Genomic DNA, 13,936 nt, shown 5'->3' on the forward strand with positions numbered 1-13,936 from the left:
TCAGTTTAATCAAGAACATGCCATATTTTTCGTATCTATTTCAATTACAAAAAGAGTAACTTTTTACAAGCTAGAGTGAGAAACTTTGGGAAAAAATAAATCACTAAGTTGTCATTCTTGCTTTATTTTTATTTGGCAATACAAGTATATGAACGGGCATCAGAAATATCTTTTAACATTGAAAAACTCTCTTGACAATAAGTGAAAGTGCAGGGTAAGTTCTAACAAGTACACATACTTTAGACAAAAAAGCTAACTAGAGGGAACAGTTTCTTTTGGCAAGTTTGATTCAGTTTGTCATCATATTTTCAGTTGGGGTAAACAGTGAAATTCTCTTAGAATGACAGATGCTCTTTAGCTGTTAACACATGCTATTGAAGACCATCACACACCTTTGGCTAACAAAGAACATACATAAAAGACAAGTAAAGAGTTTCACTACTCTTTTCTTACACACTAAGCTTTTAACATCACTTCTAAACCTGATGATTTACATACATACAGAGTTAGCACCTAAAGAAGTGAATATATTTTCTTGAGTTTCCTCCATTGTATCATTTTAGAGATCTTTGCGCAACCATTAAAGTTGAGACCAGAAGTCCTCATATACTTACATTTTGAAATTCAAGTAATAATGTTCTAATGAAGTAATCTGTCCTTGCTTGCTCAGCTTCCTAAACATGAGAAAACAGTAATGAATTGGAAAAAGGATCAATATGCAGCATATAGGATATAACTAAAAACATACTTTAAACTCAGATGTCTTTTTTTAATTTACCAGTTTATCTACAATTTTCTCAAAAGATGGGAAATCAAGACAATGATTTTAAAACAGCAGCAACTTAGTTTGCTATATGAGATACCTGCGAAAGATGCTACTTTTACTTAAAATAAAAATGTGGATTTTCAAACCAGTAAGTGTCTAACCTATTCCTGAAACCATCAATAAATCCTTGTAAGAGTGTTTCAAAGTACTTCTTTTGCTTTATTTCTCCATACATCTATTTAATTTACAGATTGCCTCCCACAGCCATGCTTCCATAATGCTTCTGCTGTATAACCTTCAGTCTCTTGTCACAGGACAGTGATATCTCCTTTCAATTTTTTTCCCTTCAATTATTTTCAATTAAGGGTGCATCTACATGGATCATTGTAATTATCTTGGTTGTGGCCAAAAAGCATAGCTTCTAACCTCCCAGAATTTTCAAATCTGCCTTTGGAACACTAAGGAAAGTTTATACTGTATACACCAAACAATATTACTGTACTTAAAACTCAGTAATAGCACAATTTGAAGATGCCTTAAAAAGCTTAGCATTACATCTTCACACAGTGAATTTAGGAGACTGCATATATGCTTTAATGTGTTCCTATCTTCTACAGGAAATTTACCACTTTCCATCAAGAAAACAATTGCAATACCTTGCAGCACAGCTAGCAGCGGCCAAGCCCATATACACCATTGTACCCAAAGGTAATACATTCTCTGCTACAGTTGAGTAGTCAGTTACAACATACACACAATCCCTTTTCACAAACATTTGCCAGGTATTTGACCATTGCTTTCTCGGTACAGGGAAGGAGGAAGAAGGAAAAAAACCAAAACAAAACAAAAAACACCCAAGCACCACACCAAAAACTTCCCCAAACAAACAAACAAGCCAATTTTAAAATCAATTTAAGGTAGAAATCTTTACAGACTAAAATTTCTAAGTATATGCCTTCCTGACAAGATGAACTTGAAGTGTACTTAATTCTTGCTGGACTATTTCAAAGTAGGTTAAACAACAACTCAATAAACTGGCATGCTAGCTTTTTCTGAACATCTTAAAGCACTTTAAGCTAGAAAATAGCAGCAATTCCTGTCCAAACCCAAGTAGCTTTGAGTTAAGGAGAAGAAAAAACAGTTTTAAGATCCATTTCGAGTGGATCAATTCCACAGTTTTAAGGTGAACAGCTACAGCCAATCATGAACTCCAGTGTGAAAAGTTCACACTAAGATCATCTATACTGATGACAGTTATATTAAACACTTTAATGCCAGTTTTCATTCCTATCATAATTGTAACCAATAGAATATAATAGCACCTGATTAAACTAGCAGATGCAAGATTAAAAATAAAGACACAAGGAAGTGTTTTCCTCCAACAACACAATGATATGAATGTCAGAAAAAATAAGTGACAAAAAACAAAACCCAAACCAAAAGTCTGTCAAATTCATCATTCACTGCATTATGAAAATATTGATAATCCAGGGGCAACACCCAATTGAGGAAGTCCTGCTAGTCCATCGCTAGAAGCTGGCTACACAAGTACAAGGAGAAGGATCATCCTATACGTGGGTTATTTTCTATTCTCTTCCCTTAAGGAATTAGACTGCCACTGAACGCAACATGATAGGCTGGATGGTCCTTGGCATCATCTAGAAGTGAAGGCCTGATGATGCAACCACAACTTCAAGAGCTAGAAGTTGGACAAACAGGCCACAAATGTGTTTAAAACAGGAAGGAATAAATATACATAAACAGGTGTTTACAAAGGCAGCCAGATACTATCCCACACCCAAGGAATGCTGATCATATTGGTTTTGATCCCGCACACCATATCCTCATCCACACCCTGAAAACAAGGAAGTATTTTCAAATAAACCTGTATCTGTTACCAACAGAAACAAGTTTTAAAAAAAAAAAAAAAAAAAAAAAAAGTAGTTTAGTTTCTGTTTTGATAGAATCATAGAATGTTTTGGGTTAGAAGGGAGCTTAAAGATCATCTAGTTCCAACCCCCCTGCCATGGGCAGGGACACCCTCCAGAAGACCAGGTTGCGCAAAGCCCCATCAAACCTAGCCTTTTCTTTATTCATGCTAATTAACTTTATGTAACTTAAAGAAAATGACCTATTGCAGTATTACTTTAATTTCTCATGCACATCCAGAACACATAAGTCATAATGGAGAGAAACAACTGCATGAATATTGTTTGATTTCTTGAGTACAGTACAGACATTCAAAACTACATCATGTAAAGCTAAAGAAATGATATGTAAAAAGATACAAGACCAAGGCAGACAGGTTTCCTACTTAAAAATAAAAAAAAAAATCATGGAGGATTCAAAAAACCACACAGCTTATATAGACACGTTGTTTTCCATTGCATTCCTTCCAGAGTCTTTGTGTAAAATTTGGTACAGAACAATTAAAAAAAGCATTTGTTTTGTAATACAAACTGTTTCATGAACAGTTATTTTAAGTTACAAAAGCATTAAATCCTTCAAAACCAATTTATAAAGCTTTATGCTTACACAAGAAACACGAAATGGTCCAAAAGTTACAGCTGCTTCTCCATACAGAGGCCAGTAACGTTCACATTTTTTCTGTTAAAGCAAAGAATCATAATTTAATTCATGTGTAGTACTGACAGATGATGATTAACAGAAGCAGAGCAGACAAAATGATAATCTCTAATGCCTTATTCTCTGTCTTATCTGGTGCTTTTCCTTAACATCTGCCTACTGGTGCCTTGCTGGACTTCTTTTAAGATAGTAAAATGTCTTTTCTTTTGGTATCCAAAAGAAAAACAAATGCAAAATCCCAGATGACCAATAAATATAGCCAAAAGACACTTTGTAAATTAGGATGTGAGCTTCACGACTGCCTACATATGCGCACACATCATACAGAGGCATGTGATGAGAGCTCATTTAGTTTTTGTGAAAGTGGAGTTCACAATTATGGAGCACTTTTTTTCTTTTTTTTTTTTTTTTTTCTTTCTCAAGTCATAAGAATATAGCAGAGAGGTATTATGTATTAATTGACAGAAAATTCTGAAGGTTTCAGGATTTTGATAGTTGGCCTACATCCCACAAAGAGACGGATTTTTTACATAGTGACATGACCAGAAACAGACCATTGGTACAGTTCTGTATACAAATATGTATATTCCACCCAGATGACTCTTAAATAATAATGTAACACTATAAACAAAGAAAAGCAATCACATTCACAAATATAAGGATACATGTTCTCATTCAGTCTGGCCGATTGTTTTTACAGTTATGGATTTGGCATATGATGCTTTGCTGGTACTGGCATATTGCCCCTCATGGGCAATGCTTATTCACTTTTGTATTTCGTATACATACCCTTCCCATTTCAAATTCTCGACAGGCCATAACAATGATCTGAAAATAAAAAAGGTGTTTGGAGTTAGCTAGTTTTAGATCAAATAAATTCACCAACACTTTACTGCTTGCTTCCATCTGGGCAGACATTGATACTCCTTAATTGGTTACTACTAATTAATACTCTTCTCCTACTGGCAGATGCATGCTCTTTTAATTCTAAAATAGTACCCAAGTTTTATCCTGCACAAAATCTACAACACTAACACAACATTTTAAGGCTACTTAATCTGAATTCACTGTAATCCTGTAAAAATACCTTATTTATTTATTCAGCCTGACTGTAAAGTCTAAACTTAATCATAAAAATATAGAACAATTTGCCAACTGGAAGAAACATAGCTATATTTGCTTAAAATGACATAGATTGCTTAAAAGAGGTGCAAAAATTTATTTAAAAAACAAGAATCAGATTTCTTAGGTGAAGCTATTTCAGATACATTAATGTGAGTAGCACAATAAAAATGCACCAACAGGTAAGCTATTCGTTACAATAAGTAACCATGATTTAAGTGTCTGATAAAACAAAAAAGTATTTTCAAAAATAATTTGTTGAACATAACTTTTAAGTACTGTTAAAATTGGGTAACTCCTGACAATAGCCACTTAAACAGATGTAGAATATGTAAACCAATAAGTAACCAAAAATTAGCATAAATATGAAGGTAGGCTTTTATTTTTTTTGTTTCACATGCTGCTTCTGCATCTGATTTTGTCAGTTGTAAGGTCTCCTACAGAACAGATGTAACCAAGCACCAACCTATTCATAAATATGCATGATTTCATATTGATTCAATAAAACTATTACTTTGAATTTTCATTATGAAATTGAATAAATAATATTAATGAATGCTATTTAAACTACTAAAACAAGATTTGAGAAGTAAATGGACTAAATCACTGTCAGTATTTTTAATAAAATATCCAGCTCAGGCAAAAGATAAAGAATCACTGTGCCATGAAATAAGGTAATACCAAATTTTGGTTTTTAAGTAGGTACTTACGGCAACATTGTATTCCCATATCATCCTCCAGAAGTCTATTACTGTATTCGCTAATGGTCCCTGGGTAGCAACGTATGCTTTTGGCCCATGTACTCCCTAGGATTGCACAAATTAACCATTAATAAAGAAAACGTATCTGCACTGAATAAAAAAAGCTTTAGGTTATAATCATGTAAAGTTAGAATATCTTTTTTTTTTAATAAATATGAAATATGAGTCCCATTTACATTAGTGGGATTTTTGCTGGTGTTTTCAAGGGGAGGGCGAGTTTATAACAGCTACTGTGCAGCCAGAAATGTAACAGAAAACATTAAGTTTCTGTATGATCAGATTCTGAGGATTCTCTTTAAGTCTGCATTTTCTTTATTACTCAAACATTTAATGATGAAAATTTGAAAGTCTTTCTCCTAAAATTGTTCAAGGGGATGCTTTTTAAATTTCCCCCTCCCAGTAATACCACATTTCAAAAATCCAAAATTTTAAAAATTGTTTTACATCAAGCTTGAAGACATTTACATTCAGCTTTTCAAGCTAAACATTCAAGAAGTGAGATTTATATGAACGCCTGTATCTGAATAAACATTACTACACAGAAGCAGCATCAGAATAAGGCTACAAGGAAAACCCAAGATATTCACACTCTGAAACAAAAGTGTAACAGGTTTTTTGCAAATTCTGACTTCTCTTTAAGACTGTTAGATATAGTTCCATTGCCACACTTCTGCCATGAATAGCAAGAAGTGCATATTAACATTTGTCAAACACCTCATTATCCCTAAAAACAGTCTCTCCAAATCTGGTAATTTTAACAGTATCACCTGTTAAAACAATCATATCTGAATTTTCCTACGGTATAAAGTTCCAATTTGGTTGCCTGTCACTTAAAAGTGAAGTATTTTATATTATACCACATTGAAGAGTAATATTAAAAATTTAAAAATTGCTTTATCAATGGCATCATGTTTGCAAATTTATTCAAGCCCCACTAAAACAAAATCTTGCCTCACATCTTTAAATTCTTATCTCAGATTATAATATTAAAACTGCACTGATAGGAAATAAAAGCCTTAAAAGAATTTAAGAACTTTTAAAGAGTAATACATACCTTAATAAAGTTTGCATTGATGTAGTCTGAATCTTGTGGGGGAGTTTTTAAGGTCAGTTTAACCCGGCTATGATCAACTAAAAGAAGAATTTAAATATTTTTTTTTAAACAATAATTACAACACATGTAAATCAATATGTAACAATAAATACAATATACATTGTACATATAATATGTATAGAAGAAATTAAACATTAAAGAACGTTTCCCAAAGATAAGTCACACAAGCAAGTCAGTCGATTTAATTTATGGGTCCACCAACTCAGGTAGGGATAAGCAGGGAAGCTTCTACTGCTTTGTGGTTCTGATGCTTGAGTTTACAGAGTAGCAACTACTAGAATTCCAAGAGCGATTCATTACAGAGAGGCAAAATTCAATTGATCAGAAGTAATCAAAATTGTAGTGACACAAGATTAACATAGATCATGATGGTCAGAATTAAAGGCACATTTACTGTGTCCATTTACAGAAAGCAGAAAGAATAAAACACCAGTGCAGAGTTAAAGCAGTCGGAAGGTCTTGAAGTCTCTGCCAAGGACGAGTCCATCAAGTATTACAACATGAAATACGCACTGAGGTTTATTGCTCAGGCACAGACTAACCTCTATCCCCCAAACACTGGGTGAAGCACTTTGCTGGGGCACTTCTAAACTAGAAGCAGCAGACTCCTTCATTTTGGGGTTTCTGACATTTTGAGTTTCTGCCTCAATCATTACTGTTTCAGAGAAAGCCTCTTATAAAAACAGCAGATCTTTGGAGACCAAAAACCTCAGTAGTCTTAAAAATAGCTTTATTAGTTGTTGATGGAATAAACTAAGCATCTTGGAATTCTTTTTGGCATTGAAAAAAAAATCAAATGCATCTTTAATACAGGGACAACTTGATGATTCTTACTAAGAAGGATGGTGGGTGGTTGGCCAGTCCTCCTTCCAGCTCCTGTTGATACCAACACTTCCTACCTAGCATGTAAAAATCATTCAAACTATCTCTGCAATAAAGGTTGATGTAGTTAATTTAGTATTATGATAAATTGGAAATCCAGATTAAAAAAAAAAATCTTCACACTGGGGAACAGAAGTATCTGCAGGAACAGCATCTGATCGCGCAATTTCTGTTACTTTCTGCTCCCAGGGTCAATTCTTCAACCACAGAACAGCTGCTAAAACTTTTATTTATTAGAGCTAAATCCAAGAGGGGAAAAAAATAATAAAAGAACAAGTCTATTAAAAAGAGGAAATATAGTTGCTTTGGGTTTTTTTTGTCAAAACATTACTGGTAATAAAAGAGGGCACGATGCCCACAAGAAGTACATGCTAGGAGTTATTTCTGTACAGTAAGCTCTTCCAAAAAGCTTCCAGGATACTTGCTTTCAAGATGGTGAAATTTTCTGCCAGTGTCCTGATAACATGCAAAAAATGTTTGCATTACCATATAATGCTTCCTAAAAAAGCACAAGTGTAGATTACAAGACATTTAGATCACAGATATAAAGACAACGCACTCTCACATAAAGACCTAGAGAAACCCTTAAAACATATTACACTGTATTACACTCATATACATGATGTAAAAGCAAGAACAGTCTATAACATGCAATGGTTAATGAATACTAAAAATTGCTTTTAAATGGTGGATCAGACTAATTAAAGTGGTAGGCTACTGAAGGCTCCTATCTTCCCAGCAGAGTAGATCCAAAATTCTAGAGCAGTTTCCAAATGTCAACATTTCCAGTCTGCCACTATCTGCCACCAGCCAAATTCCAGCTTCAGAGCAAAGTGAATGTGCTTGGACATTTATATATAGCTTAAAGAGTCAGTTCACAATTACTAATTGGTGTCTTCAGGTAACCAGTGAACACCATGTTTCATTTAACTATCATTTAGGATAGCTTAGTAAGCTGTAACGTGAACATGCACACATCTTTTATTCTGAAGCCAGTCCTGAGTTAGTATTGAGGTACTGATCTCTCTAGTAGCAGTAACAATTTCTGATAAATATAGCACTAATCTCCAATTAAGTTACATTTGTAAGTTCTTTTCTGAATTTATAAAAGACAGGCAAAGTATCATCCCCCTTCCTCCTCCAAAACATCTCATGGCTTTCACTTCTGTCAAGCTGGTCTCCCATGGCTTTATTGCTGGAACCTTTGGATATTTGAAGATATTCTCGCTTTAACTGAAAATATACCTTCAATTTTGCTCAACGTCAGCTTTGAGGTTTGCTCGTTTTCCCCACTGTTATCTGTGTACCCTTTCAGATCGCCATGACTCAGGTTTTATTTTTATGTAGAGGAAAGAAAAGCACATCTACCACTCTAGTTGCAGCCATTCACTACTGTAGTGGCTATTAAGTGTCTCATCAGTTCAGTCTAGGTGCTACATTGTTTATGATCTACCAAAATGCCAGCTCAGAAGAAAGAGTGTACAACTCTTAATAATAAGACAACAATAACAACTTCCTTCTCTTTTTCTCTCCATCCATTAAACGTGTTTCCTCCCAACTAAAAAAAAAAATCAAAACAAACAAACACCCCAATGATATTAAAATATTTTGCTGCAGTTGAGCTTAGTACCATACTACTCTTCACAGGTAATGTATGTTACACATACACCCTTCAGCAAAATTTGAATACATGTGCCTTTCCTTCTCAGTGCAGCAGCAAGCACTATGCCCACCTTGTTAAACAATCTAGGGCCTGTGGCTTTTGGGCAAAGTTTGCTGCTGGAAGTATTGCTCCAAGCACTGATAAACAGTAAAAATTCCAGCACTAGAAAAACAGAGCGCACAGGTACAGAACAATCTGAAACACACTGGATTCACTGGAGTTTCAATTTCAAAATATGTTTCTGTAATAAAGCTAATGATGCTTAAGACCATTTTCAACTTCAAATTGGTTATAAATCTCCTAACACTTCTGAGGAGGCTAAGCAGAGTAAAATGTATCTGTTGTTAATCATCTGGGATATGAAAAATAGCATTAGTCAGGAGACTATCCTTTAATCTCACTGTTGGCTGTTCATATTGAGAAGCACAGTAGGAGCTGCTGAAATACATGGCCTCATGAGCTACACAAAGTGAGCTTGTAACAGGCAATCTTGTCATTACAGACCACTGATCAGTTATATCCACACCTTGGTGGTTTTAAAATTTAAATTCTGCTCTGACTCTTGTTTTCTGTGTTTGTACAAGAAACTGAATTTCATTTGGGCTCTAGCAAAATACAAACCAAAGATAATCCAGCACTGGAAGTTCTCTGACACCATTTGCAGTATAGAAACAAGCAAAAAAGATTTTACTGCAAACCACAACACCAGGTTCCTTAAAACTCTTTAAAGTTTCATATAGTGTTTATGCTGACATTTGTTTGTTTTCTACCATGAATAACATGTTCCTAAGGAAAAAATACAGTTAAGCACCTAGTAAAGCTCTAGATTATTCTGAGCTAAAATGAAAATGTCAGCTTGATATGGCTTGAGACCTAGCACACATTTTATCTTTAAGTGATAGTTCTCCCAATGAAATATACAAATGTTCACTTACTTTGCTTTCCAAGTTAAAAATCAAAATTTTATCAAAGTTATCTTTCAGCAAATTATCTCCAATTTTGCCTTTCAGTAATAACTAAACAGTAAAATTCAAAATACATAAAAAACCAAGTACTTTTCTTTGGCTTCTTTTAACACATAAATCAGACTTACATGGCAATATATCCTTGTATCTATTCTTTTTAACATTTTCTTCTTTTTCTCCAGTAGCTGTTGGGTAGATCTTCTCTGTTCTGTATTTTGTTGATAATCTTCTTAACCTCTGAAATAAAACGTTTATGTTAGATTTTCAAGTCTCAAGATAGCAGAAACATCACTAGGTATTAGCTTCATTGATCGTAAAATCATAGAATCATTTTGGTTGGAAAAGACCTTTAAGATCATCAAGTCCGGCCATTAACATAGCACTGCCAAGTCCCACTAAACCATGTCCCTAAGCACCACATCTACACGTCTTTTAAACACCTCCAGGGATGGTGACTCCACCACTTCCCTGGGCAGCCTGTTTCAATGATTGACAATCCTTTCAGTGAAGAAATTTTTCCTAATACCCAATCTAAACCTCCCCGGGCACAACTTGAGGCCATTTCCACTTGTCCTATCGCTTGTTACTTGGGAGAAGAGACCAACCCCCACCTGGCTACAACCTCCTTTCAGGTAGCTGTAGAGAGCGATCAGGTCTCCCCTGAGCCTCCTTTTCTCTAGGCTAAACAACCCCAGTTCCCTCAGCCGCTCCTCATAAGACTTGTGCTCTAGATCCTTCACCAGCTTCGTTGCCCTTCTCTGGACACGCTCCAGCACCTCAATGTCTGTCTTTTAGTGAGGGGCCCAAAACTGAACACAGTACTCAAGATGCAGCCTCACCAGTGCTGAGTACAAGGGGACGATCACCTCCCCAGTCCTGCTGGCCACACTAGGTCTGATACAAGCCAGGATGCTGTTGGCCTTCTTGGCCACCTGGGCACGCTGTTGGCTCATATTCAGCCAGCTGTTGATCAACACCTTTGTGCCCTTTTCAGCCAGGTAGCTTTCCAGCCACTCTTCCCCAAGCCTGTAGTGTTGCCTGGGGTTGTTGTGACCCAAGTGCAGGACCCAACACTGAGCCTTGTTGAACCTCATACAGTCGGCCTTGGCCCATCAGTCCAGCCTATCCAGATCCCTCTTCCTACCCTCAACCAGATCAACACTCCTGCCCAACTATAATTATTATTATTTTTGAGTAATCTACTAACAACTCAAAAACCCCCTCCTTTTACAATATTCACTACGATGAAGTTTAAAAATCTAGTTATCCAGTACTTTTAGCTCATCAGCCGTTTACACTCAAGTTGAAAACAGTTCTACACATCATGAGACATGGAACTTTGGAAAAGCCACTATAGCACCACTATGGAATACAGGTATATTTTCTTTAGGAAATACACTGCCCTGTTAGGGCCATTTAGGAAATGCACTGCATTAATACCACCTGTGAGAAACAGAAAAATCTGTTATTGCTCAGAATACCTGGAGGAAGAGCACAGAGCAGGCTGGCACAGGAACAGCTGGTAGCAGCTGGCACTTTGCTCTGAAACACAGAGCTTGCAACACACTGACAACTGAACAGAAAGCAAAATCCCACTTCTAACAGGCATCAACTCCTAACACCCAACTCCTGTTGAGTTTCAAGCTCACCCAGAGAAAGAAGGTCCATGCCTCTCAGGAACAAGGTATTCACAATTAAAATGAGTGACAGGAGGTCTGCTGTATTCACAGCAATGTCATTTTTCTCGCTCCATTTATTTCAAATCCTAGAAACTTGAAAAATTCAAAACCTCTAATAACAAAATCCAGCCCATGCCTTCCAGCAACCTAGGAAATAACCAGAGCAATACAGCTTTTATCATCCCACTCAAATTAGGCTTTTGCAACCTTAAAACTGTTGAGGGGGAAAAAAAAAAAAAGAGTATAAATTCTCTTTGGGGAAAAAAAACCAAAACAAAAACCAAACAAAACCAAGAGGAGCTAGCAGTGCTTGTTATTTTAGATTGTGTAAACATCCAGATTTAAGAAGGAACCTGAAGAACAACTCAGGCTTTCAGCTAAAGCTAGGTGGGGTTGCAAAACCAGCCATTCTGTCAACACTGACATGGTGGTGGTATATAAGGTGATCAGAAGAAAAACAGAGAACATAGCTTCAAAGAAGTTTAGTATTTCCGTTAAGTGGTATTCTGGGCAGGTGGAAGGGTAGAGGTTGTTCATGTTCTCCTCCCTCCTCCTTTCATGCTTGATTATCATCCTTGAAGACCCAAAATGTTCATAGCTTGCTTTTTGTCGGGGAAGGGGGAGAATGGGGGAGGTTGTTTACTAGTTAAAAATATCAATCTTTATCACTGACTACACAACAATATACAGGCAGAAGGACATCATAAATAAGATTATTTGGAAAGCCAGTTTTCTTAATTCTTCTAAAACTACTAAAATGCTTGGAAGACTCACTGCACACTTCAATTTTTTTTTTAAAAAAAGGAAAAACGAATTGGCAATTCAAGTCCGCCAAGAATTCTTCCAGTAAAAAAAGGAAAAGAAAACAGACAAAAAAAATTTAGCATTTCTGCTACATACAGAAAAACACTTTCAAAAATTTGTCTGGATATAGTGAAAAACGGGCAAATTTTATATGCAAATTTAGATAAAAGTTTGCATTAATTTAGTTGAAAAATATGCATCTAATAATCTATAAAAGTGGCATTTACAGAGCAAAAGCAATGGCAAGGTAAAATAGCAAATCAAGAAGTACTAGTTTTCAGACATGGTTTTTCTCTTCTCTGAGGACTTTACCAGAGATTAAATCACTGAACACTAAAGAGAGTAATAGAACTACCACATAGGAGGTTTTCTTCTTAAAGCGCATTGCTCTCTAAAAACTCACAATTTAGTTGAAGAAGAAAAAACAGTAAATATTTGGAGGTGGGACAGTAAGTCTCGAACCACACAGTGATTGAAGTGCTAAATATACTGTCCCAAAAACATCGCTACAACGAAGAATCAGAAGATTCAATTCTTGAAGAGACATGTAAACAGTTACAGGAAGCTTCCATTCAGACTACACCATCTTTGCAACACTAAAAACAAATTCACAACATAACCTGTATACACAGCAGGCAGAGAAACCCGATTTGTAACATGGTACAGACATAAAGAATACCACTGCACACGGGAGACATACTGTCCTACATAACACTGCCCTTACTTGTGTCAAAATAAAAAATACTGCCTGTGCTAAGCCTGGACACAACCAGGAATCTAGAAATAGCAAAATAAATACACATAATTTAGCTATATCAGCTAAGAATTGCAAGACTGAGAAATAGTTTGAAATAGGCTATAAGCCTCTAAGTCGGGGGGGGGGGGGGGGGGGGGGAGTGACGACACACACGACTAAGAGAAACAATTATATTTTCCAAGTACAGACAGTAATATGATTCTGTATATTCTTCCACGTCTCATCTTGGTTGTAAGTTTTTGAGAGGTTTTTTCCCCCATCTTACTGATCTTTAGGGATAAATGCCATGACTCTGCTTAGAAAAAGTAACAGAAAGAAGTTAGAGAAAAAATGACTAAAATCCATGAGTAGAAGCAGAAGTTATTTTGCATGCACTTGAGGAAGCGATACAGGAAAAAAGTTAGGTATCAAAAAGCACCCTAAGATGATGATCCTTTTAGCTTTAGCCTATTTTAAAGGCATGCAAGAAAAAAAACCCCAAAACCCCCACACTTTCACAGGTACAACTAGGACCTCTCATAAGCCAAAAAGGCTAGAGTGACTAGTACCGACATTCATTTTCGAGAAAGTGATGCTATGAGAATTCAGCATAGCCTTCTCCCCTGCATGATTCAATAGCTGTACAATCTGCTAAGCAGACTGGAAAGAAGGATTAGCATAGCCCAGCTCCAAGGCAAAGACTGGAAATGAAATACAGGTTGACTTTAACACACATCTGCTCCTCAAATACTTTAGGATCCATGTTTTTTTTAATGCATGTTTATCAGCTGTGCTGTGACGTGGGTAATAGAAGACAAGTACAGTCCTGAGAGCAATCCAAGAGTAATGATTTGCAAT

The 13,936-nt window shown here is 36.0% G+C and overlaps 1 protein-coding gene across 1 annotated transcript in view; it reads right to left on the reverse strand.

The window, feature by feature from the left end:
* The window catches only part of PTPN12 (protein tyrosine phosphatase non-receptor type 12), an 81,404-nt gene that overhangs the window by 36,481 nt on the left and 30,987 nt on the right, over positions 1-13,936 (reverse strand). Inside the window, exons 2-7 of the mRNA XM_075775239.1 lie at positions 9,988-10,096; positions 6,290-6,366; positions 5,185-5,280; positions 4,142-4,180; positions 3,302-3,373; positions 615-674 (exon numbers count right to left, since the gene is read on the reverse strand). Coding sequence (XP_075631354.1) covers positions 615-674; positions 3,302-3,373; positions 4,142-4,180; positions 5,185-5,280; positions 6,290-6,366; positions 9,988-10,096 — 453 coding nt within the window. The remainder of the gene's footprint in view (positions 1-614; positions 675-3,301; positions 3,374-4,141; positions 4,181-5,184; positions 5,281-6,289; positions 6,367-9,987; positions 10,097-13,936) is intronic.

The sequence above is a fragment of the Balearica regulorum genome, chromosome 1 (assembly GCF_011004875.1).
Source record: "Balearica regulorum gibbericeps isolate bBalReg1 chromosome 1, bBalReg1.pri, whole genome shotgun sequence".
Classification (NCBI taxonomy): domain Eukaryota; kingdom Metazoa; phylum Chordata; class Aves; order Gruiformes; family Gruidae; genus Balearica; species Balearica regulorum.